Source organism: Wyeomyia smithii, chromosome 2 (genome assembly GCF_029784165.1).
Source record: "Wyeomyia smithii strain HCP4-BCI-WySm-NY-G18 chromosome 2, ASM2978416v1, whole genome shotgun sequence".
In the NCBI taxonomy this organism is placed as follows: Eukaryota; Metazoa; Arthropoda; class Insecta; order Diptera; family Culicidae; genus Wyeomyia; species Wyeomyia smithii.
Window position 1 is genome coordinate 99602422 of NC_073695.1, and position 27564 is coordinate 99629985.

Here is a 27564-nt window from a genome sequence, read left to right on the forward strand (position 1 = left end):
TACTCAAACACAGATTAGTTAATTTGAGAGTTACCCACAAAAGCTCAAGAGAGTTATCTATGGGAGTTCGATCCATGCAACTGTTCAGTGAAACTGAAACAGCAATAAGAACTCTACCACCGTGAGTTGTTGTGCTGTTAGAGCGGTTACGATCCATTCGGAATACGACGACATAAGAATTTCCGAATAATTTGGAAGAATATATCTTATCGTCGAGCCGTGTTGCAATCAAGACTATGACATCGTAACATGATTCAGATAATGCTGGAAGAAAATCATCTATTTTTGTACGCAGACCACGGACGTTCTGGTAGTAGACTTCTAATTTTTTGAAAGATTGATCGTTTGGTTGATAAATAGTGCTCGCGTCCAGTGGCAGGGACGGATTGTTCAGAGTAGCTTCAGCAGAGTGAACGGTGGAGGTTAACTCCGGGTTCGCGTGAAATGGTTGAATACGACTAAGGCATTTTCAGATGTTTCGGCAGGACATATAGTCAGTGTGGCATTACCTGGGCCAACCAATTTACTTGGTTGGTGATAATAATCCAACGACGATGATGTCCACGATGTTGTTGCGAAAGAATCGGTGTCCGATTTCGACCAAGCTTGCTCAGATAATTGGTGAGTAGTTGAATCCCAGTCCAATTCAATCGGGAGTAGTTGAATACGAATGAGGGAGGCCGCAGTATCCACAAAAGCTTCAGTGAGACATATATTAAAAAATGTATTACCTGGACAAACCAGATCTTTTCACTGGTTGAGGTTGTCGAAAAATAATCAGATGTTTCGGCATTTAGTAGCTAAATTGAGAAACCGGTACGCTGTCGAGCTTTCTTCAGTTGCTTCTGGTAGATGGGACAATCACTGCTCCACTTATTCTTATATAAAAAACGCCATAATAAATTGAATAACAATATTAACCTAACTTGAGAATTCATTTTTTTTTGCGGAAAATATGGACTAAGGCGGCAATGACTGGTACTACTTGTAATCGAAATTTGAAAAAGTCGATTTTCATCGCCTCTTTAATATGGACGCACTGTTCGTGCGTGAATGGTTCTCTTCTTTATATGCCATGACAACATAGAATATGCCCATTATGCAAATCCCATTCATGCAAATGCACATCTTACTTACCTACAAAAATGATATCAAAAGTATCAATTTGCATTAAATCCGCATTATCTGATGGCGTCATTATTCCATACATACTTTAAATAACGGTACAAAGGGGAAGGTTTCATTCCAATTTATTTAATTTGAAGTAGAAGAAACGAAGGTTCTTTCTCTTACTTTGTAGGTGACGTACTATTATTATAAGAAAGCCTTTCAGTAATATGACAACTAACATTATCCATCGGTTTGCTTTGCGTTGCTTACATTTGGCGTTTATTCTTTGCCCTGACATTTTAACCCCCACTAAAGAAACATTCAATGTTTCTTCACGAGTGCGACTCGAGGACAGCAGGGTTTCATGCATTTGATAGGTTGCATAACTTTCACGATTTTTGCGGTTTCCAATAAAACTTGTCGAGATTACCTTTCTATCCTTTGGATAAAATGACCTGCAAATCTAGCAGTCACTTAGCATTGTTTTATCATTTGACCCAACAGCACCGACACCGTTCTTGTTTGTGTCAATAATCAGGAATACAACAAAACGAGCGATTCAACATTGTTGTTAATTTTTTATTCCTACACATGTCGTTAATTTGACCAACCGATCAAACGCCGCCCGCCACCCACTTTCCGCTGTTTAACCGCAAGAATTTGCGGCACATACCTACAAACATTCGGCAGTGGTTGCCGCAAAGATTTAAGGTGCTTCCCACTGATAGGTGGGTACGCGAACGTGAACAATAGCTATCGACATCCAGCAGCGAACTGATATTAAACCCAGTCAAATAGCCCAACTTCAGTCGGTTGTTTGCGCTCCGCACAATCGGTTCGGTTTTCCGTGAGTTACTCGCATTTTCGCAAAAAATATCAGTATAGTGCCCGTTGCTCAATTTTCCACCGCAGGGGTTCTCCCCACAGCCAGCAAACCAGCGTGGCGCTACTCTATAAAAAAAATTTAGCAACTTATAACCGGTAGTATTTGAACATTTAGTTGTTGATATAATCACTTGGCTACCAGCTACTGAAGGGGAATCGCAAGAGCGTCAAATTGTACTTGTCGTCCAGCGGGGTTTAAGTGACGAACCTCCACTGCCATTGTTGTGAAAGAAAGAGGGAGTGAAAGAAAACCTGCAATAGTCATAACTGAAAATTATTTTCTCTAAATTTGATGCACGTGAATGCTACTTGTTGACCTTGGTCAATACAGCTAGTTCGAACCGATGTAACATTTCACTTGCGGGTGCGTGTGAATTTTGACCAACGATGACGGAAATTGGACGGTAATACACCAATTTATCAAAGTTATTGCTGGTAGTACGTGAATAGCTGTGAACCCGCGTTTTAGGTGTTTATAACACTTTGTGACTGATTTGAGAGAATAACAAGCAGCGAGGTGTTACCTCCGGTGAACGTTGTATCTGGTGGTGTTACTGTTTCATCGTGGATTTGAAAGGCGGGATTTTACTTGAATCCGTTCGTAGTAACAAGCCAAACAGAATGGATGCGGAGGAGAGTAGCAAGATAAGGTAATTAATGCGGTGATAGTTTAGTTTGCGGCGTTTTACAATTTGCTGTTGTTAGATAATATGATAATACTTCATTAAATAGTAACGATCGGTCAGTTGCGAATGTTGATTCTAATGGAAGCGTGCAATCATGGTTAACGATTGCGGATGATGAGTAAGGCAAAGCGAAAACTAGAAGGAAATGAGCATCTATGGTTTTTGCATGATTACTGAATCGTGCACAATATAACTTTATTGAGAGGGAAAAATTATCGTGGCTTTTGAGGCTACCATTGGGAAATGATTTCGCGAGTTGTTAACAGTTCTCAATTACGTCGAAAAGTATCTGGAATTATATAACAGAAACAGTTAATTTTAAATATGGAACTCCCGATGATGGTGTTTCAAATGTACAAGCTTCTTCAACAATTCATAATTAATAATAATATTATGTGCGTCGAAAGCATTATTTGCATTTCAAAATAAAATCCCACAGCTTCAAATCGTTGTGCTCTCATATTTTCATTATGTCGAAAAGCAAGCATTTTTAATTAATACCATTTATTCAATTTTATGCGAACCGCATATCGGTTTTTCTTGGAAACTTAATTTTAAACATATGAAGTTTCATTAACAAGCAAATAAATGTATAATATCCCTTAACAAGCGCCGCCAGTAATGATTTGGAACAACCGCCATTTTAAAGACAACCTTACTAAAGGTAGTTTTACCAGTAAATGCGCGCAATTGAAATGAATATTAGACAAATATACTTGAAACAGATTGTTAGAATTCGTTAGTCGTGATGCTGAATTATGAAAACATTGGTAGAAATATGTTTATTTTAGTATTTTATTCTGTTTGGAATGGTAACATCTTTCAAATGCTTGTAATTTAAAATAATTGCAAAACACACTAACCTTAAAATTTAGGTAAAGATCGTATTCTAGTGGATAAACACTTTTTGTATTTTATTTTATTTCATCATAATTTATTACATATGAATCTATTTACTTTATTAATAATAGCATCTGGACAAAACTTAAGTGAGTGTTAATTCTGAACGTTGATATTCGACTAAAACACTTAATAATCTTATTTATTAATACTCCCAAATTATATTTTTTCCTCTTTCAAGCGCATTTTATAGCATATGGAGAAACTTCATATGTGTAATGAAACAGTTTTATTAGACAGCTGTGTATTGACTCCAATAATGTTTTTCATCTCTCATTTAGTTTGATTTATAATTGTTTTGTGTAATCTATACGTACCGATTCGTTTTACGTTGCTTTATGTTTTATTTATATTTAGCACCAATTCGCGTAAGCTGCGTTGAGTACATCGAGATCGACTCGACTGTTTCGTAGAAAACACATATCTAAAAACGAAAGGATATGGGTGCGGTTGCTGTGGGTTACGCATCAGTTCTATCTAGTATCATGCTTAACACCAACGCACAACCCAATTAACTCCTTCTCTATCTTGCAAATGTTACCAATAGTAACACTAATGTCCTATCCCCCAAATCCAAACCACTCTTTATAACGGTGTTATCCGCCATCGCAATAGGTCCACAGCGGATACAGTTGTAAGTCTATTTAAAATAATTTATAAGTTGAAAATAATACCATCTATTGGGAACATCACATTTAGGTATAGAATGTACCCCAAAGGGCGCAAATAACAATGACGATAAGCTTAAAAAAATGTCCTGACAAGGAACGAGTTTGATCATTCATTTGATAAATCACTATTTGGATATGTAAAGTGAGACTACAAATCCTTAATAAATCCCCGCAATTTTCCTTGAAAATGTCACTAACCGGTGACGAAACGTCGGACAGTAAGAAATAAGATCGTTCTACTTTTTGAGACTGTTGAGCCGAAAATACACGCGACGCACACGTCATTATTGTTATTAATTCAAATAACTATTCAATAACATTTCGAAGAATTTTTTTATTACTATTAAAGAGTCTTCTTTCTACAACCAGAAACATAGATCTTTCGTGATAACACCTGGGTGTTTGCTGTAGGGTAAACAGGTCTTAATCACGGATTCTCAATAGCGTAGCGTAAGCACGGTATATTTCGTAGATTGCAGACTGGTGACTAACGCTTCTACTCGGATTGTATGAGGTACAATGTTTGGGAGTAACATTTACACCAATCTCAAATGAAGTTGACCCGATAGTTATCATTGTTGGCCACGCCCATCTTTACCGTAGCTTGGGGACATTAGAAAGGATATTGATGATGTAATACTTACTTAGTGAGAGGCCACCGACTCAGTAACACCCGTAAGTAATACGGAGTTGGATTAGGGGGTTAGTCAGGAAGTTGTCAGGAAGTCGTTGTCGTCGTTGAGAATTTATAAAAATGCAAACACGGAATGGGGAATGATTTGAGAAGAATTCAGCGTATGCTCAAAAACAACAAATCTGTCGGAAAGAACGGCATCGGAGCAGAAATTATAAAAAATGAGCTCAGTCCAGCAAATTGGCCAGCACGCTGCATCGGCTGATCGTCGAGACCTGGGAGACAGAACAGCTGCCGGACAAACTAGACTGCGAGAACTATCGAGCGATCACAGTCCTAAATACCCCAGGGGGCTTCGACAAGGTGATGGTCTTTCCTGCCTAATGTTTACCGTCGCACTGGAGGGTGTTATGATACGAGCAGGGCTTAACAAGCGGGGCACGATTTCCTATAGATCAGGTCAATTTATCTGCTCTGACGTGAATATTGTCCGCAGAAAATTTAAGTGGGCATTAGAAACCGCACTTCATTGTATAAAATGTAGGTTTTAGGGAGAGACTACCAGAGAAATGGATGGAAAGCCTTGTATGCCTATAAAGCGATCGGTTACAATGCAGCAAGAACAATCATAACGTTGATTAACGCCACCTAAAAAGTTAAATTTCAGATACTGCTCCAACGTCTATCTCCATTAGCGAAAATGTACGACACCGGTTTCCGGATACACAACTTATCAAAGTTACCTTGAATTGCGTGATGTGTTACGTATGTGTATCAGGGACATTATCGATTTCCAGCAAAAAAGGTCAACTCATAAACGTCCCAGACGGCCTCAACGTAATTACAATTTTTCCGACGGCGCAGGTAATCTACGCCAAAGTTAGACTAGAAATCAATGCGTCGAAAACCAAATATTTGAGAGGTACATGCTCAAGAGAAATCAACTTCCGCCTTCCACGAACGGTGATCATGGATGGCGAGGAACTTGAAGAGGGAGATGAGTTCGTATACTGGGGATCCCTGGTAACAGAAGTAAGAACATCCAACGACGTATACTTACAAGCTAAAAATCGGGCCTACTTTGCCTTTCACAGAATGCTTCGATCCAGTAGCATAGAACGCTGCACGAAATTGACACACTAATTAGACATATACTGGTATAATCTATGGACTTGCAACCATGGCGCTGCTCACGGAGGGCATACGCGCAATGGCATTATGCGAACGAAAATGTTGCGGATAATGCGTTAATTGGAGAGATTTTCATTGAGTACCTGACGAAGGTCGGGAGGCTATGATGGTCCCTACCAGAGAAAAAAATGCACCGGGCGATGACAGTTTTTTATGACATCCGAGAGCGTCCCTCTATGACAGTGTTGGCATTGGCAAAACAAAGGCAGCCGAGAGATAAAATATATTGCGACTATAACGTTGCCTTCTAGTATCCCATACACGAATGTTTTTTTGACGTGGAACTACGTCTTTGTTAACTATACTGGAATGCGTTCTGTAAAATTGTACATGAAACTGGCAAATGTTGGGTCATATTTCAAACGATAATAACAGCATAAGCACATGATGGATAACAATAACCAATAAGTTGTTGGATAGATAAAATGTATAACAATTTTGTTATATGCTAGTTATCACTCTAATTTCACTGCTAAGCGGTAAAATTGATAAAAAGTTTCATGACAAATTTACGCGAACAATGAACCAATTACATGCGAGCATTCCTAGCAAAGACGACGTGAATGGACACCATCCGTTCCCTGTGATATTCTCTTTATCAATATCAAAATAAAAATTGACAGAGTCTCCCCGTCCAAATAGGTCAATTTATTTACGCTTCCATTAGCTTAGACTAATATGATGTCTCGAGGGTAAAAGTTTTCCAAAAAGTTTGAAACAATCCCCATTCTTGAACAATTTCTAAACCTGCTTTCAGAACATAATAAAAATTGATGTCTTGAAAGAAAACATGCCGCTAAGAGCAACAGTACCAGTGGAGTAAATAAGCGCAGGTCTCTCGTCGTCTATGATTGCAGCGGTACTCTTCTGTTCGTACTGCAGCGGTACTATTCGTACTGCAGTGGTACACTTTTGTTCGTACATTTCTATACGTGTGCAATCGCGGAAAAGCTGATGTTGATGGTGATTGAAAGTTTATCTCATAAATATGATTACCATAAATTACTCAACAAGAATTGTGAATTTTTGCAACGGATATTTATTTAATTTTATCTTCGATATTCACTAAATAATCGTGACCGGATAGTATCAAAAGAGTAATTTTTTTTTTTACTCATCTATCATTTATTTGACACGACACAAATATAAATTAATGTTTAACGGCGCCAATTATATCTGGTGATTTACTTTCTAAAATATCTTAATGATTAAGAGCAAATTTTTTATCCTCGCTGCCGACTACGAGCTGAAATTAAATCTAACTTAAAGCTAGAATTGTTTTCATTAAAAGCACTGTTTAATGTTTTTTCATTGCCATAGGTGGTAAGCTTGTTGTTTGATGTTTTTTCATTGCCATAGGTAAACAGCATATTCAATATGTGCCGCTGCTGTGCCAACCCAAGTAACACACGTTGGTAAAGAATAGTTGACGTTACCTATTCCATGACATCTCTATCACCAAAAAAGCGCAAAACATGAAGACTAATAGAACAAGTACCGATAACAGCATCAAAGCAAGCCAACTTGATAGAATTAAGTGGCAAAATACATCTCGAGTACTAATACGGCAATGCGCAAATCTGTTGCTATGACAACTGTTAACCAGCGCATGCGCAAATGTGTTGTGTCGGCGCAGTGCAACTAGATCGACAGTAGCTTTTATCAGTGGCAGTTTTAATTGATTATAAATTGATGACAAAAAATAATTTTCAACCTTTCAAGAAGAGTTGTTTCTTTTGCTTGAATATTAAAATTGTTTTCGCATAGTTTCAACGTTATCAGGATATAAAATCTAACAAAACTAGAAAACGTTGTTAGATAAACAGTAACAAAAAACTGAATTAATATTGGTAACACTGCAAGCGTTTTGTTTATCTTTTAATGGCACGTTTTAACCCGCTTCGAATAAATATAGAAATCGTTCATATAATTTCATATAATTTGATCAAGTATTTTTAAGGTGAGTGTTGAATGCTACGACTGTTGTACTAAGGAAAAGCATTTTACAGGTACGTAATGTTGTTATTAGATGGTGTAATGTCTTACGAAAAGACCAAGTGATAGTGATTATTATTCTTGAACTCATGTTATTAAAAAACATCTCCAAAACCAGAAAAAATAAGCTTGTTTTCGAAATGTGGTTGTATGACTGATGAAAAACAACTTCGAACACAATATAATAACACAAGTTTTAATTGCGCTTGTAGTACACTTATATGACTACTTTCGTTGTAATCTATTTTCTAACATGTTTTGTGTGTTACTTGGGAAGATATTACGGACTGGTATATTGAGTTGTCTTCCTCGGGCCCTGAACGTAAATTCTTAAATATATACATTCATAGAAGAGTAAGAGCCTGCGAATGGTTGTTAATTTTTTGTTTATTAACTAACATTTATTCAGAATCTCTTTTTACATTTTAAAATTGTTAGATGATATATTATTATTCTAAGCTTTACCATAATAAACGTATATTAGCTGTCTTCGTAATACAGCGAATGTAGTTGTAGGTAAATGAAAAAAATTGTCAAGCAAAAAACAAAAATGTAATTGTGGATTGCAACGATTTTTTGCTGGAGCTCGTAATAATTTTGTTTGAAATATCTTCTTATGTTTGCCAATTAATGAACCTTTGCAAGGGCTTCCATATTATTTTGAAAGTAAGATCCATATTATAGATTTGATTTAATCAGAGTTAAATAAGACAAAACCATTCATTATGATAACGTAAGTATTATTGGAATTGGTTTTTGAGGATATAGGGTTAATTCTGACTTTGACGCATTACGAGAAACTCTTGGTGCTTCTTCAACAAGCACGATATGCTTGTGCCTTGTCAAATACATGTTGTTCGCACAAAAAAATATTACAGGCATAATATCGAAGATATAAACGATATTCTTTCGAGTGTTGTTGAATATATTTCAAAAATTGATTTCCAGGGGAGGCTGAAAATGAAAAAAAACGTACAGTCGCTCAGCAAACTCATTGATTCTGTCTGCCGACTCTGTATATTTTGTAACAAAAAATCCCCTAATTACAGTGTTTAGTCCCACGTCCCCATTTCATACAACCCAAGGGCTGTACCTATATCTTGTAGTATTTTCTTTGCTGTTCACCTTATTCCCATGTCGACCATAGCAGTCCTTGCACTTATTCTTCCCACAGCCTTTTTTAACAGCCGTCACCCGACATCAATCATAGGCAAATAACAAAAGAGAGGGAAAATGTCTCCGGTGAGGAATTCTCGCTGAAACTAGGCCACAAGGTCTAGGCACAAGGTCCCTCAAATTTGATATAACATAGTTATTGAAAATAGAGAAAAAATTATAATGCAATTTTTGTTTGATCGAATTTGTTAACCCCTCGGTCACCAAGGGGTGAAACAGTTTTCAAAAAAGTTAAAATTTTAGCAATTTTGGTATCAAAAGAACGGGCTTCTTTTTTGAACCATTTGTTAATAATTTTATAATGAGTGTGCATGTCCATGTTATAAAAATGATGTTCAAAAGTTATAAAAATGATGAATTATGATTGAAAACGTGGTTTCGAAATTTGGCAGCCCTGAACGTTCCCATTTCATTTGATTATAATAGGACTTATGCAACCGTTAAGTATTAAATTGTAAAAACAACGAAAGTCTATTATCTCAAAAATTACACGACTGATTTGAACATAACTAGTGCCCGACACAAGTTATCTCTCAAACAAATAACAAACTTCATTACAATTTGATACGTGATTTAGAAGTTATGGAAAGAAAAGAAATTCAAAGACTATCTAAAACTATACCTGCTTTGATCAATATATGTGGCATCAACATAATTTAATTATGGTATCGCACTATTTAAACGTTTCAGGTATAGTTCGTGATTTATCATTTTACCAATGTCGATGATGCCGTGGCGTATTATGAACGAATGCTGAATTACTGTCTCACTGCTGCTGTCCCACCATATCGGCCAACAAAAAAACCGCCATGGACAAACGCGAGGCTTCGATGGTTAAAAAGATTGAGGGCCAAGGCTCTAAGAATTTTTTCTAAAGCGCGGTGTGCATTGTCCAAAAATAAATTCGCAGCTGCAAGCAACAATTATCGCATCTACAATAAATTCCCGTACAACCGTTACGTTCATCGGCTCCAGCAAAGAAAGAACCCCAAACAGTTCTGGGCGTTTGTTAATACAAATCGGAAAGAGACCGGGCTTCCATCATCGGTATTCTTGAATGAAATGTCTGCGAAAGCGCTTTCCAAAAAGTGCAATTTATTTGCGAAACATTTTTCTACCGTTTATAGTCATATTGCACCCACTGAAACACAAATTCAGCAAGCTTTGAGCGATGTACCGGCCGATACGCTATGCATGGAAATTTTAAGAGTAAATGAGCAATCCGTCTCGTCAGCAATTAACAAAGTAAAGTCGTCGTTTTCGCCCGGACCTGGCATAATTCCGACAGCTATTCTCAAGCAATGCTCTGACTACCTAGTGGTTCCATTAACATGCTTATTCAACTTATCACTACAGCAGCAACGCTTTCCGGTGGCATGGAAAGTTTCGTGCATGTTTCCAGTTTTTAAGAAAGGTGATAAATGCAACGTAACGAATTATAGAGGTATAACCTCCTTGTGTGCCGAGTCTAAAGTGTTCGAAACAATTATCAAGGATACATTATTTTCGGCCTGCCAACAGTATATCAGTACAGTACAGTACGGTTTTTTTCCAAAGCGGTCCGTAGAAACTAACCTGGTAAATTTTGTATCTTTTTGCACGAAAAACATGAGTGAAAAAGCTCAAGTCGACACAATATATACAGATCTGAGAGCCGCTTTTGATACTGTTAGTCATACAATTCTTTTGAACAAGTTAAACAAGTTGGATTGTTCTACGCGATTCTGTAAATGGTTGGAGACATACCTCGTGGACAGGCAACTATTCGTACAGCTTGGTAACTGCCGTTCCAGCCCATTCATAAATAGCTCTGGTGTACCTCAGGGTAGCAATCTTGGGCCATTGCTATTCAGTTTGTATATAAACGACGCAGCAATACTACTCAACCGAGGTGGAAGACTGTTTTTTGCGGATGATCTGAAAATCTACTTGGTCATTAGGCGTATTGAGGACTGCAGAGAATTGCAAAAACTTCTAAATTTGTTTGGTGGTTGGTGTATGAGAGTTTGCTTGTTTCTGAGTGTGGAGAAATGTTGTGTCATCAGCTACTATCGAACCAGGGATGCTGTCCGCTTCGACTACGAAATCTCTGGAGTGAAACTGGACAGAGTAGTCCAGATAAAAGATCTCGGAGTAATACTTGACGAGAAGCTAACTATGAAGACTCACATTTCGACTACGATCGATAAGGCAAATCGAAGTCTTGGCTTCATTTTCAAGAAAGCAAGCGAATTTGACGATCCACTTTGTTTTAAAGTATTGTTCCATCGTTCGTTCGACACTGGAATTCGCAAATGTTGTTTGGTGTCCTCACGAGACAATGTGGTCAAACAGAATTGAAAGTGTTCAACGTAAATTCGTCCGTTATGCGCTAAGGCAGCTTCCTTGGAGAGAGCAACAGTTTTTAACACCGCATGAAGATCGCTGTCGGTTACTGGGCATAGGTACGCTTGACAAACGGAGGCATGTGTCCCAGGTCAGTTTTATCTCCAAATTACTGACTGGCGAGTACGATGCACCAGATCTACTGTCACAGATTGGTTTTTATGCTCCCACGCGAGCTTTGCGACCGAGAATGATGCTGCAGGAAGGAAATTATTTGACACAATATGCTGCCAACTCGCCTTTAGCTTCGATGGTTCGCCAGTTCAACCGACATGCAATTTTTCTTAGTTTTAACGAGCCGTCCTATTTGTTCCGACAACGTGTAACTGCATCTGCCGACCAAATTATGTTAAGTTAATTATTTTAAGCATTCATTTAGACACATTCAGTCCGATGAATAAATAAACAATAATAATAATAATAATAATAATAATAATTAAATTGTTCGAAATAAAGAGTCATTTCTTTAATTTCGCTATTTCTCAATCACTAGCATTACGTCAAATTTCATATTTTATACTTCAATTACAACATCAATATTTTAGAACCAAAGAGTGAATATTCCTTTATTGGATTTAAGCATTCATGTAAATCTATTTTTACAAACAATAAGTTTGAATGAGAAAGGCTGAGTCTAACCGCTAGGTGGATTAATTTGTTTTTTTTTCTGATAATCGTAGTGTTCGTGTTGATCTATTTTAAAAAATAATAAATTCGAATGAGAAAGACCCAGCACCGCTAGGTACATTAATTTAACTTTTTTTCGCAGCAATGAACATTTTGTATATAATCCGTTTCCAAAAAGCACGTCAATTTTTATTGGCGCTCTTACGTTCGCATGCAATATCTTCAGCAGATAACACTCACTGATAACTGCAATGGCTTGAGCCGCCGGATACAGCGAAGCGTATCTTGTGTTATTTTATTGCTTGTGTTTTGAGTGTCCGTTGACAACGTCCTTGTAGGATTATTAATTAATCACATCCACGTTCTAGCTAGCTGCAGCACATTTGCTCAAGTACTATGAAAAAAGTTCGTGCGAATTAGTGGAAATATCACTAAATGTTACATCTAAACTTGATGGTTTCACTTTACTTATGAAATAACATTTAAGATCCAATAGTAACAATTTTTTAAAAAAGAATTGCGAAACAAAATTCTTCTTTTACATGATATTTTCATTCTAGCTACTCGTTCAGGATTGATTTTTAAGTTTAATTTGTATTCTAAATTTTGCATCATCAAAAATTCGATATTTACTGCACTTCGACTTGCACTCAGGTAATTGCGCGCGTTCGCATGTGCCAAAGTTTGTACGCTAGCTCTACACATGGCAATCACTGAACAGGATGAAAATGATTGTAAAGTGAATTTTTTCCATTTATAATGCATTAAGATTCGAATATATTTCTTTATTCGTAGTTTTGTAGTTTTTCAAATCAAATTTTTTACATTTTTTTTTAAATTGCCTTTGGAATCGAATCCACTTACGGTACCATGCCTTCTCCCCGTGTTTTTATGGGAGCAATTACCTTTAGTCGTTCGCACGATATTGGGAAAAAACGGTAATTAACCCTTCCAGAGGCTCGAAATCCTGTTGATAACAGATATCAATAGCGCGCGTTTATTAGCGCTTACCCCCCATTTTTTGCCAAAAATTCCAAATGGTCAATCAAATGCCAGCCCACTCCCCTCGTGTGCTGGATTAAACTGATAATAGACTATCTTGGAACGTTTGATAAGAACCGCTATTTGCTTATTATATCGATAAGCTAATATAAGCATGCTGTCTATCTAATTGATACGACGTTAAAGCTACTCACCAGTCAGAGTATGAATTCGATGAATGGAGCGTGCGGGGATCGGCACACGTGTCCTCCGCGTCGTACCATTTCATTGGTCGTGCGTCACTTTCGACGATTTACACTGTGTAGTAAGAAGTTGATTGAGATCGTTCATTAACAAAAAAGGTTGTAAATCTTTTTGACTGGGCGGTTTACGATTTGTTGATATCGCACATTATTGACAGCTAAAAATAATCGATTGGTACAAGCTTGAAGTTCATTTGACTGAGCACCTGTTTTTCGGTTCCTAGCCAAACTTGCCAACATCTTGATTGCCCTTTATACAGCAAAGGAAATCCTTGGATTATCAGTGTTTATTTTTTCATTTCAGCGATGGGATTGATTCGCCTTTGTGGATGTTTTGGAAGCGTCGGCGTTACATGGTGGTGTTTATGGCCTTCCTCGGCTTCTTTAATGTGTATGCCCTGCGGGTAAATCTCAGCGTGACCATCGTGGCCATGACCGAAAAAAGGGAAGTGGATTACGGAAATGGAACTATTGGAGAGGTGAGTTTGAAATAGACTATACTAATGTAGGCAACATAACTTTAGAACTACTGTAGTGATTTATTTGTATCCATTTTCTCGCTTCACAATAATTCGATTCAATCTTGCGTTTGTCTCGCGTAATTGAATAATTTAACACCCAAGCGACAAAAGAAATATTAGCAATCTCTTGGCGAGGTATAAATGAAAATATCACGTAAATTACCGAACATGTGTGGCGATAAATATTCTAGCTATAATATGTGATCACATACCAAGCTAAAAGACAGAGGGAATGCTAAACAGAAGACGCAAGCACTTAATAAGGTAGTGCACGTGAGTAAATATTGATTCGCTTCGTTTGCGTTATTTTTATATACTAAAAATAGCCACAAAAACACGGTATTTATCACAATCAATTTTAAGCGATAGCTGTTTACGAAATATTATAAGCTTCGCTAGTTCACCGTTCATTTGACTTAACTTTCAGTCAAATTGACAAGCGATGATACGCCTACCTGCACATACGAATATTCATCGACTAGATGTAGGTTAACTCTCAGGATTCATGACACTAGTCGACAGAAAATTGCTCAAGAAAACATGTGAACACGGGGTGGGTACCATACTGCTAAATTCAGCAGGAACTTTCGAATTGCATTTCTCTTTCTCGTGAATTTGTTTCTTGTAAATTGATGCACGGAGCGGGATCAAAAGTCGGTGGAATGCATTCGGTAAATAACACAGTGCAACAATTTTTTTGCCTTGGCATTTTTGATGAAGTTTGATGCGAAAACAAATTTTCCCGAGTTTGGACATATTTCAACCTAAGGGGCAACAATGGCGCCATTTTGAATTTTTCAGAAATCGGAAATATTCGATGTTTTTTCGATGCCATTTTGTTTTAAGATCAAATATCAAAATTCTATGAGTTTGTAAAAAAAAACAGATCCTAAATCAGACAAAAACTGAGCTCAAAACGGTGATTCTACGAAACCGGTTTTTGCATGGTTTTAGTATATTTCACAGAGCAAAATAATATCGAGTATGTATGAGCATTAATGGTAGTTAAATTATATCTTATATTGAGCAAAAAAGTCTCAGAAATCGATTGGTAGGTGTCTGATCTACGTAAAATGTCGGCAACATATACGTGGTAAAGAGGTGGTAAAGAGGACAATGTCCGGTAATAACTCCCGTGTAGAGATGTAGCTCACCACACTTGAGACCGAGAAGCCTCTAGGTTATAGCAGGGTTTGGAGGGATATACTGTTTAGCTTGACTGCAATCCTGTGTATTGTTTCATCGGTAAGCTATTTCTAGCCTTTCCCATGCTTTGAGTTCGCGCTTAACGGCAGATTTGGAGGTGCCCAGAAATGGCTTTGGTCCAATGATTTGCTGTGCCGATTCTTGTCTTGCGAGGTAGTCAGCGTTTTTATTGCCCTCGATACCACAGTATCCATGTAGGCAGTAAAGTAGAACTTGATTCTGCCGAAATAGCTCTTGTAGCGCTGCGCTGCACACCCAAACTAATTTTGACGCGCATTTGGCGGACCTTAGTCTTGGCTATTCGAGATGATGCCGATTTTTCTTCGATAGTTTCCTTAACTCTGATCCCGAAGACTTCGGTGCCAGTGTTGGATCCTTCTTTTAATTCATCTGAATAGAAACAGATAATGCCAGATGGAAGTGTAGGACCACCCCTACTTTACATATGGCGATTGGTTTCGATTGTTCTGAACCGCCATGCATTCTGATACTGTTGTGACTAAGGGTGTAACTTTAAACTCTCTTAGAATGCGAAGATGAGCAACCTGATCGCCTTCGAATATTGTTTAACTTTGTTGGAAGCCTTAGTGCACCAAGCTCTGCTTCTTTCTTTACATGAAAATGTAGAAGCAGTAGGCAGAGCATGGCCTTCAAAGCTGCCGTTGGTGTAGAACGCATGGCGCTGGTAACTGAACTTTATTGAGCTTACCTTGAGCTGTCACCTCATCTACCTTTGGCCACCACACTATAGCGGCCCAGATAATTCTTGGCCGAGCGATGGTTATAAAGCACCAAAGCGCGAATTGTGCTTTCAATCCCCAAGATTTTACCAATAAGTGTGCTGCAGGTCCGAATCGCCGTTGTAGCTTTTTTGACTGCGTAGTCAATTTGGGCCGACCAATTTAACTTACTTATCCAGAATAATACCCAGGTATTTAACTTCTTTACAGAAGCTCAATAAAAAGCCATTCAGTGAAGGAGGCAACAGGGCATGTTTCCTCCGTTTGGAGAAGGGTACTATCAGGGCTAGAGATTTTCAACCCGATCACAATGAAACGACTGAACAAGCCTCTGTGTCTGTTTTCAAGCTTGCTATGATTGGTTACCAATTTCGCTCATCTCATGAACACCTCCAGTCAGCTTGACTGCCGACAAGTTTTCAATGACTTTTTAACCTACTCGAAATCAGACCCAGTCGTTTCACCTGTCAAATGGTTTCACATCATAACGTGAAACGACTGGAAATACTGTCATTGACGATTTAGTGATTTTTGACGCGACGTAGCAGAAACCAAAGCGTAAAAAATGCTTTTTTGAAAAAGCTTCCTGCTAAAATTGGACACACAATCGTTCACCGATTAATATGGCAGATAGAAGTCTTTTTCTTCTCTAAATTTATTTCATTATTTAGAAAAATAAATAGATAGCATTTTAGCAAAAATAGAAAACGTCTAGTAATTGAAACTAAAGGGTGTTCACGATGAAATTGCCACAAACAAAATTGATTCGCAAAATTCGAATTTTCATCCGATTGCCATCAAATTTTCAGGGATTGAGAAATAACTATTAAACTTCATTTTACCATCTTACTCGTATTTTATTTACAGTCCATACGCAAATGCCCGCACCTTGGCCTTAGCCCCTGCCATAAGATTGTGCACAACCTGTGAATGAACCGTTTTTTGCATGTAAACCCATACTTTCTTCAGTTCCTCGACCGTCTTCACTACCTTAGGTTGTTTAAGAAGGTGCTGCTTCATAATCGCCCAGTACTTTTCGATGGGGCGGAGCTCCGGAGTGTTGGGTGGGTTGAACATTTTCGTCACGAAATTGAACTTATTGTCCGCATACCACTTCAGCACGTCCTTGGAGTAGTGGCATGAGGCCAAATCCGGCCAGAAGATTGTTGGGACGTTGTGGGCCTTCAGGAGAGGAAGCAGCCGCTTCTGGAGGCACTTTTTCATGTACGCCTGTCCGTTCATCGTATCCTGGGTCACGGAAGGTGCACTCCGCTTCCCGCACGTGCAGATGGCTTGCCAAACCAGGAATTTTTTCACAAATGTGGACATCTTCTGAGTGCGGACATGCTCCGGAACGGTGGACTTATCCTTTGCCGTGAAAAAAAGGTTGCTGAAAATCTGTTTGAAGTCGGTCTTATGGACATATGTTTCGTCGTCCATGATGCAGCACTCAACTTTCGTCAGCATTTTAAGGTACAACTTCCTGGCACGGGTTTTGGCGGACTTGTTCTGCTTCTCGTCGCGATTAGGGGCCTTTTGTACCTTAAACATTCGAAGCCCAGCCTTAGTTTTGGCCTTCTGGGCAAAACTTCGGCTCAGGTGCAGCTTCTTAGCCACATCCCGAACGGAGGCGTTCGGGTTTGGGTTGAAGGCCCCAACTACGCGGTTGTGATTTTTGGTGTTGTACGGAATACTTTTCCTTCACTTCTGGGCTTCCGATCGGTGGTCAATCGTTCCTCGAACCGCTTAATCACTCGCGAAACCGTGGAATTCGCGATTCCCAACGTTTTAGCGATGGAACGATGCGAGAGATCCTTGTTCTCGTGATGAATGCGCAAGATTTATCACGCACGAGCTGTTCTTTCGACTCCATTTCCGCGAGTTTTGATCACAGCACTTTAAACTTGCAGGATGTAAACAATGCACTATGAACAAAATCCACCCAAATTTTCATCAAATTCTACCCAACAATTAAATAGTTAGAGCAATTTCATGGTGTGGCAATTTCATCGTGGACACCCTTTATATGAATCGAAAAATCCTTTCCATAACGTTTTCTTCGTTTACTGCTGTCTGACTGAGACACTGGTCTTTCATTGACTTTGTCTTTAGGCTGCCTTCCGGGAGATGATGGATGGTAAACCGCTCGAAAGGGTAACCTTTCGTTTTCATTCCGATCGATGACGTTTTAGAACTTCGCGTTAAGATGATCAACGAAGGAGGCGTTAATGAGACAGCTAATAAAGCGTGAAGCTTAAAGGAATGTTCCAACCGACGAGAACGAGAAGAGTGTGGCAATAGCTTGAAACCGTATGAATTTAATTGAAAGTGACGTTCGGGTGATTCAGTTTTAGCATGAATTTTACCCATTAACCTGAAAATGGTGGGTCCTGGGTACAATAACCGTTTTTGCGGGATTAATGTTCAGCCCCTCTTGAGTTCACCAACCCAGGGTAGTGTCTAGTGCCGTCTGAAGGCGGTTCGACATTGTTGCGTCACATTTTCCGCGAATTATGAGGACTACATTATCGGCATAGCTGGGTTAGCTTGATTAATAACGCATCGACCACCAGGGACCAAAGCAAGGGGGAGAAACTTCCTCTTGTGGGCAGCCTTTTGCCACTGTGACCGTGATCGAAGTATCTCTCAATGTAGCTGTGATTTCTCTGCTCGAGATCACATTTTGAATCCAGCTCATTGTAGTGTTGTGAACTCCCCTATTCAGAAGAGCTGCATTGATTGAAGCATGGGATGTATTGTCAAAAGCACCCTCAATATCAAGAAAATCGCATAGCGCCGTCTCTTTGTACTTGGTACTGCGACTTTCCATAAGAGTAACTATGCCATGCAGAGAAGTTTCCGTCGGTTTACCAGGCTGGTAAGCGTGCTGATCTTTATGTAGTGGTAAGTTCTTGAGGAACTCATTCCGTTTATAGCTATCTGTAATTTTCTCCATCAACTTCAGGAGTGTAGATGTGAGGCTCATAGGCCTGAAGGTTTTAGGTAATGTTTTGACTCTTTTCTCTACCTTCGGTATGAAGATCACCTTGACTTTCCGCCAGCTATCTGGGATGTAACCCAGGGTGAAGCTTGCTCGGAACAGATGTATCAGTTCGGGCATTATGACACCATCTGATCTGATTCTTGTAAAAAGATGGGTAGAATGCCATCTGGTTCAGGAGACTTCATCGGTTCAAAGAAGCTCATTACCCAATTGAATAAAGCCTCCGTGTACAGCCTTCGAAAGAGCAGAATCGCGTAGTCGGGCGCTGTACGCCTTGTTCTCGGACGCTGCTGCTCCGTTGTCTGCTGTTCGTTAATGCAAGTTGACCCAGGGAAGTGCGTGTTGATGAGAACCTGCAGTGATTCCCTAAGTGTGATGGTAAGACTGCCGTCCTCTCTTCGAGACCATTGGTGTGGTCTACTGACAACGCTGTCTAAAGTCGACAAGTTTCGGGCAACGTGTGAATACCCTCGCAGAGCTTGATCCGACAGGTTCGTTTTGCCTTGCGTATCTCAGCGTTGTACTTGGTGAGCGACGCTCTGAAACTCAGCTCAATTGGATGTGCTTTTTGTTCTGTTGAGCGTTTCGTTCCACTAAGGCACGTTGCGACACACTCACACTCTGGTCGTCTTAATGGCCAGGTTCGGGATTCCGTCTGGTCCCGGTGCCTTGCTTATCTTTAGGGAGTTTGCGATCTCAATGACTTCACCGCCCGTTACCCTTGCCGTCTGCTCGACCTCTGAGCGACTGTCGTCACTCGCTGTTTGTGGTGACTCAGCAGCCGGAGGCCAGGGGTTTGACTCGTGGTGTGGAAAAACATCTCTGGTGATTGCTCTGCCGGGGTTGACGAGCCTCTGATCTTGGCCGTAACGACCCTGTAGGCGTCACCCTATCGGTTCGTATTGGCGCTGTCGCAAAGTCTATCGAAACAGGCTTGTTTATTGACCTTTTTTGCGCTCTTAAACGTTTTTGCTGTAGGTACTTTAAACACCGAAATTGGTCAGATCGAAGTTGAGCTTCGCCAAAGCTTCCAACAAAATCTGGCCCCTCTGGTTAGTGCAGCGACATCCCCACTCAACAGCCCAAGCGTTGAAGTCAACCGGCACCACCAACGGCTTTAGACCTGTTAGTTCCACGGTTACACAATCAACCATCTGAGCGAACCTCTCTGTATACCAACGCGGTGGAGCAGTAGAACGCTTCGTCCACCTTGGCAACCACGTAGCCTTCGTCCGACGTGATCTCCTGAATTGGGAATCTGCCTGTCGATCCCAAACTTATCAGCTTCCCTGTTACCGTTACGATGGCAATGTCCGACTGCTTGGTGTAGCAGTTGCTGTACCGTGTAGCAGTGGTTCAGGGTTAATTGCGTCACCCTCACGCCTGCGATTTAGTAGCTTAGGCTTGCTATCTGGGTTCTTGGGTCTCTCGTGACGTGCTTAGCGTCCCGCTTACCAGTACGTACCAAGCACTTGGGACGCGCCTCGCAGTGGGGTTCTTCACACGATCAGGACTCATGTCCGCTCTCGAAGCACCTAAATCAAACGTCGGGCTGCTGGAAGATGCCCAGCGGGCATAGCGGACAACCAACCTTCAGCTTGCTTTTCTTCAGGGCTTTGCTTCCTTCTGTCGTTGGAAGCATTACGGTGGCAACGTGGGTCTCAGAAAGACCTCTTCGGAGGCAAATTGCCTCTACGGCCACCACCACTCCACATTTCTTATCGAGGTCTTGCGCAATGTCGCACCATTCGGTGATTTCGTCTAGGTTTTTAAGCTGAAGAGTCACCTCTGGGGTGAGAGCCCGAACTTGTACTTCCTTCTCTAACACTTTTTGGCTACCTCTTTGCAGGTAGCTCTCTTCCTCTTCGCGTCTGTACGAAGTTCTGGAATGATTTCACCGGTACGAGATCGACAAATGGTCCAAACATCCTCACCCAAATCATTTAGCTGGGTGTCGCCTCTCATGGCCCTCAAGGCCTCCGTCAGTTTTGAGTATGAGCTTCACACTTGCTCATCCTTGCCTTTTGCGGTTTCTCGGCGCGGTTTTCGCGGTTTTCACGCGTTTGCCACATCTGCCGTTTGTTGTCCACCGAGCCCAATATTCTCTGTTGACGGACCAGCCGGACCAGGGCTTGTTTCGATTAACCTCCTTTTGATGTTCGTGGGAGCCTGCATCGTTCGCTTCGTGGCCGGTTCTGTCGAACAAAGCTCGGCGAGCAATATCACTGGTCAACAGAGGTGCACTCCAAAAGCACAAACCGGAAAAAATATTATAGCTATTCAACGATTCCTGTGAATCCCTCTCTGGAAATAATGTAGCCTTGAAAGAATCAAAATGGCATCTGGGGTCGATTTCCGGTCTCCGAATATCTTTCCGGTTTTGGAAATATTATGTGGAATTTGACCATTGCCGGACGTTCCTCAGAAACTGGAAGTTTCCACCCTGGATTTTAAAAATGGGACCGATGTGTACACTCTAAAAACCATTTTGGTTCCAAAAATATTCACATCGGTTGCTATTTGGTCATTTTTGGGCGTATTCACGCTACCGATTTTTGGCTCATATCCAGCAACCGGTAGTTACCACTTCGAATTTCAAAATAACATCTGGTGTCGATTTTTGTTTTCTGTACATTATCTTGATTACGGAAATACCCGTATTGGGTTGTATTTGGTCATTTGCAGAAACAGTAGGTCACCATTTTGTATTTCAAAATGGCGTCGGAATTAGATTTCCGGTCTCTGGGTATGATTTTAGTTCCAAAAATAGTAATATTTGGTCATTTTTGGCTGTTTGCCGAAAATTGGAGTTCGTCACCTGGGATTTCAAAATAGACCTGTATGCATAAAAATAGACCTATATGCTTGGATTTTTGATTATATGCTTGGATTTCTAGATTACGTCAATACTCGTATTGGATGGTATATGGGAATTTTAAACAGTTTCATAAAAACCGGATGTCGCCATTGATTGTGGATTTCAAGTTGGCATATAAAGTCTATTTCTAGGCTATGTGCATCATTCTCATTGTGTATTTAAATCTTGATGTTGGCACTACGTATTTTGTGTACGAAGTTTAACAAATTTTTCAACCGATTGTTGCAAAAGATAAGCAAAATCACAGCAACACTATCTTATATTGTTAAAACTATCTTATATCTTATATCATAGAAAAATGACGGCTACGCAAGAGCCCCTGGATACAAATTTTCAAAATGCACTATTCAACGGTTCAAAATAATGAAAGTTTCCCCCTTTCTTCAACTACGGCGAGATGAGATACAGAAAAATCAATGTCACAGGAATATACCTCCTATTTGAGAACCCACGAATACAAGATGATACGGTGATCGTGTTTGATTTAGGAGTTTACAAATAAAAATTTTCTATTACTGGCCACGCTGATGGAATAGAGGAAATTAAAAGTTATTGGAACAAATACGCTACTGTGGGACATTTATGAACCGAATTATTTGATAATCGGTTACGCGGTTTCAAAATTATTGAAGGTGGACAACATTCATCCACTTCTTTCCTTTCCTCCCTACTTCGCCCCTGGGATATAATAAGGTCTTAAATGACAGAGTAAAGTCGTATAACAATGCCTCATACTCTAGAAACGCCTGTATACAATTTTTATAATGAATTTTTGAATAGTTTACCAACAATGGAGTTTGATATACCCCTTCCCTGTTGGCTACTCTATTGAAATACAGAACATTCAATGTCATAGAAACATACTTGTAATTCCACTTATACAAATTGGCACGGTAATCAAGTTAGGTGGTAGGGAGTTTACAAATAACAAATTTGCCCCTTCCCTTGCCACGCTAATGAAATCTACCAAAAAGAAATTGTTGAAATACATAATCGAATTTAATGATGGTCGGTTTTACAATTGTTAAAGGATAACATAGTCTTCCCCCTTGCCATCCTTACTACGCCAATGAGATAAAAAAATGACTCAGTAGAGCCATGGAAATACGGCTCATACTGAAAAACCTCTGTATTTCAATTCTCTTTGGATGTTTGATTTTTCTCGGTCAATTATGCACACTGTGGTTATTTTACATAACGTTTCGGCGTATTGTTATTCAGCCATCGTCGGATCTAAAATTTTATTCAAACATTAGCCACACAACACGTACCATACAAATTTTCATTTTTAACCTACATGACTACCTCTGTCTGCCTCCCCAGCTGGTCTCGAGGTACGATGCTGGCCTAACAAGCCAATCGTCGTAGGTTCGAGTCTTGACTCGGGAGAGACTGTTAGCGTCAGTATGATCGTAGCGCTGGCCCCGCAATTGTCCTGTACACTTAACAGTTGGCTGCGAAGTCTGTGTATAGTAAACAGAAGGTCAAGTTCCGAATCGGAATGTAGCACCAAGGTTTTGCTTTGACTACCTCTGTATTAAAAATTGCACGGTTATCGTGTTAAACGTTTTTAAGTTTACTGAGTAGGTACGAATTTACTTCTCCTTGCTTACGCTCATGAGATAAAGCGAAACTAATACTTTAGCGTACTTTCGGTATTCGAAAACCCTATTGTACAAATTCTCACGGTAATCGGTTCTATAGTTTTTGAGTCTATGGAAAACAGAAAGTCAGACAGACATTCGCATTCATAGATATAGAAAAAGATAGTTGCAAAAGAGACAGTTAAAAGAGAATTATTACTGAAATTTTCCGATTCACACCTTCAAACTGATTAACACCCAAACCTATTGCAAGAAATACATTGACATGAGACAAGCTGTAATTATTCTACGTTAAAGTTGTGGTGTGTGTTTCATACACAACCTCTTCAATTTTTTTTCATTATGGGTATTCATGTCGAGCTCGTAAACAAATACCCAGCCGTAAAAATACTCACCTCCATTGACGAGTAATAGAAGATACACAGTTTACGGCTGGGTATTCGTATACGAGCTCGATGTGAAGACCCCTATTGTTTTTCATATGGTTTTTAATTGCTTATTTTAAGTTAAAAAGGATTAAAAATCACGAAAATTCAATAAAATAATCAGATTAAAAACACGAACAAACTGCTGGAAACCCTAAATATGATAAGTTTTAGAATGTTTGTCTATCAATTGTCTAAATTGTGGTAAAATTTTCTTTTTCCAGAAAAAAAAACAAGTACGGTAGGCTACCGTTAGGTGCAAACCAGCTTATTAACCATTAGCAATTAGAAACATCGCCACCAAATTTCAAATTATTAGGTCAAACAAGCTCGCTATAATCCGGTTAAAGATCCGATTTATTTAGGATTTATTTTCTTTGTAACTTTGTAACTTTGTAACTTTACTTTTTCTGGTGTTATAAGAATGTTTCATGAAATTTATTTTTGGTGTAGGTAAAAACGTCATACCTGTGACCAACGATCAGCGCAACAATAGTTTGTAAACACAAATCTGTTTGGTTTGTAAATTGAAAAATAAAAGAATGTATCGATTTCAACAACGCAAAATGTATACTAGAATCAAATGATTTTGAAGTTGTAAGGCGATAGTTTCGGGAGTAAAAAAGAAAATACCGGGTTTCATTTATTATTTTTATGTTGTATTAGTTTTTGTGAAAAACACATGGACGCGTGGATTAGAGAACCGTTAACTGATTTGCCAACAATCTTCATCACTAACACATCTTCTTTTTTTGTTCAACAGGAGCAGTATTTCGAATGGGACTCACAGACGCAGGGATTAGTACTGAGTTCCTTTTTCTATGGTTACATTCTGACCCCATTCCTTGGGGGATTCATTTCCAATAAATTTGGCGGAAATTACGTAAGTTTTATTAGTTGCTCGTGTCTGCGTTTTCGTTTGTTCGGTTAGCAAATAACTGCGGTGCACCGAAAGGCCGTAAGGTGGATGCTCGAGCGAGTAAACATTTTCGTGGCTCGCTTTTGATAACCGAAATTAGCACCTCCGCAAGAGATACCCTGCTGAGAAGTGAATTATCATAATGTTAAATGCCACTTTCAGGTTTTCGGTATCGGAATTGGAGTCACCGCTATTTTAACCTTACTGACACCAGTAGCGGCGGAGGGTGGCCTCGGAGCACTGATTGCGGTGCGCGTCATCGAAGGTATCTTCGAGGGAGTTACCTTTCCATGTATTCACGCCGTCTGGTCCAAATGGGCCCCTCCGTCGGAACGGTCTCGGATGGTTTCGATTGCTTTCGCAGGTAACTACGCAGGAACGGTCGTCTCGATGCCGCTTAGTGGAATCTTTGCACAAGCTTTCGGTTGGGAAAGCGTGTTTTACATATTCGGAGCAATCGGCTGCGTTTGGTTCCTGGCGTGGTCGTTTATGATCAAAACGTCGCCCGAAGTTGACCCTTGGATATCATCCGAGGAGAAGAAGTATATACTTTCTTCCCTAAACAGGGTAGAAGGTACTTCGGAGAAGGTCAAGCACCCTTGGAAGGGTATTTTGACCTCGCTGGCAGTATGGGCTCTTGTTGCTTCTCATTTCTCCGAAAACTGGGGATTCTATACGCTTCTTACTCAACTACCAACGTTTTTGAAAGGTATTGTGTCTGATAATTTGGGAAAATTGCAATGACATCAATTAAATTTTTTCTAGATACTATGCATTTCCATTTGGAGAAAACGGGCATTATATCCGCCATTCCTTATCTGGTAATGGGAATCTTTTTATTCATTTCTGGATATCTCGCCGATTTGAGTCAGGATAAGGGATGGCTCACAACTTCTCAGGTAATGTCTCAGATAAATTTAGTATGATTAGGTAGTAGGTAACGATGCGTTTTTTTTTAATGATAGGTTCGTCGTTACTTCAACTGCGGAGCGTTCCTGGGCCAGACTGTCTTCATGATAGTCGGCGCTTATATCCTGGAGCCAGCAACAACGATCACTTGCATCACGATTGCCGTCGGTATGGGTGCGTTTGCCTGGTCCGGATTCGCAGTCAATCATTTGGACCTGTCGCCGAAAAGTGCCGGAGTGATGATGGGAATATCGAATACGTTTGGCACCATTCCCGGTATTGTGAGTCCGATAATTACCGGTAGCATCACTTCTAACGGCTCTGACGATGAGTGGCGGATTGTGTTTTACATTGCGGCCGGAATCTATCTGATAGGATGCATGATCTACTGGTTCTGGGCGTCGGGAGAGTTGCAACCCTGGTCGATAGAAGCACAGGAGCTGCGGGACAAGGAAAAGAACGGGCGACACAACGGAGTTGATGGTTTCGATAATAAAATTAGTATTGATGATGAGAAGTGATAAATGTGCTGTTTTTGTTAGTTGTGTAGGTTCGAAATGTGTATGCTGTACGTTCAAGTTTTATATGAATGTTCAAGCGTAGTTGTTGGCATTATGTTGTGCTATCGTTAGAAAAATAAAAAATGTCTTGAAATTTTATGGGAAAAGTTGTATTTGTTGCATGCCACAAACTCCGCCGGATGTTGCTCGCAATATTGCTTGCAACAAACGAAGCACCTAAATAGTGACGTATCTTGCCTAACGACAGGGGCAATAAGCGTTGATACTGCAAGTTAAGTCGAGTACTGATTGTAGTCACTACATTCATTGTCTGGCAAAAATAATATTGTGCATTTTGGAATTTCATTCGAAACAAGTTAAAATGCTGAAGAAAGAGCTTTATATGGAGAAGGAAAAAATATGGGTCAGATGAAAATTCGTGAAATGGATCACTAAAAATCGCGATGTCTGATTTCTGATGTCTGAAATAAATATTGAAAACTTCAAGAGTTTCACTCGGAAAGTTGATTTTCCAATTTTAATAGAATTTGAGCAAGTTTTCAAGTTGTTATTGTCATTTGAAATTTAGGTCAATATTCTTTTTAGATTGACATATCTTTGAAAATATTGCATCGAATTTTTGAAATTTTCACAGCAGATGTATTAATACATGTGATGTATTATTATCCAGATCAGGCAATTTTTCGTTTTTTAATTTTTTTTAAATTTAAAATAAAAAAAGGACCACCCTAACTGTAAGCCACAAATGTTGATAGTGGCTTATGATAATACAAGAGATGTTTTAATTACATGGACTATAAAGTCTTTGGCCTGCTAATGAAAAACCTAAATTAATCCACCTAGCGGTCAGACTCAGCTTTTCTTATTCAAACTTATTATTTGTAAAAATAGATTTACATGAATGCTTAAATCCAATAAGGGAAAATTCATTCTTTGGGTTCTAAAACATTGATGTTGTAATTAAAGTATAAAATATGAAATTTGACGTAATGTTAGTGTTCAAGAAATAGCGAAATAAAATAAATGACTCTCAATTTCGAACAATTTAACCACGAGCGATACCGGGACGATCAGATAGTACGATACCACATTTAAATCATGTTGAGGCCATATATATTGATCAAAGCAGGTATAGTTTTGGATAGTCTTTGAATTTCTTTTTTTCGAAAACTTTTGAACAACGTATCAAATTGTTATGAAGTTTGTTATTTGGAAGTTTGAGAGATGGCTCTTTGGTATGAAACTAGTTATGTTCAAAAAAGTCGTGTAATACTTGAGATAATAGACTTTCGTTTTTTTAACAGTTTAATACATAACGGTTGCTTAAGTTCGA

At 39.4% G+C, this 27564-nt stretch overlaps 1 protein-coding gene across 1 annotated transcript; it reads left to right on the top strand.

Moving 5' to 3' along the window:
- The first annotated feature begins 1906 nt into the window (after window positions 1-1906).
- On the top strand, window positions 1907-26377 carry LOC129722353 (sialin). Its single transcript, XM_055675732.1, has 6 exons — window positions 1907-2645; window positions 13809-13983; window positions 24646-24765; window positions 24964-25510; window positions 25567-25700; window positions 25767-26377. The coding sequence occupies exons 1-6, from the start codon at window positions 2617-2619 to the stop codon at window positions 26229-26231; spliced, it is 1470 nt and encodes a 489-aa protein (XP_055531707.1). The 5' UTR covers window positions 1907-2616; the 3' UTR covers window positions 26232-26377.
- The last annotated feature ends 1187 nt before the right edge of the window (window positions 26378-27564 follow it).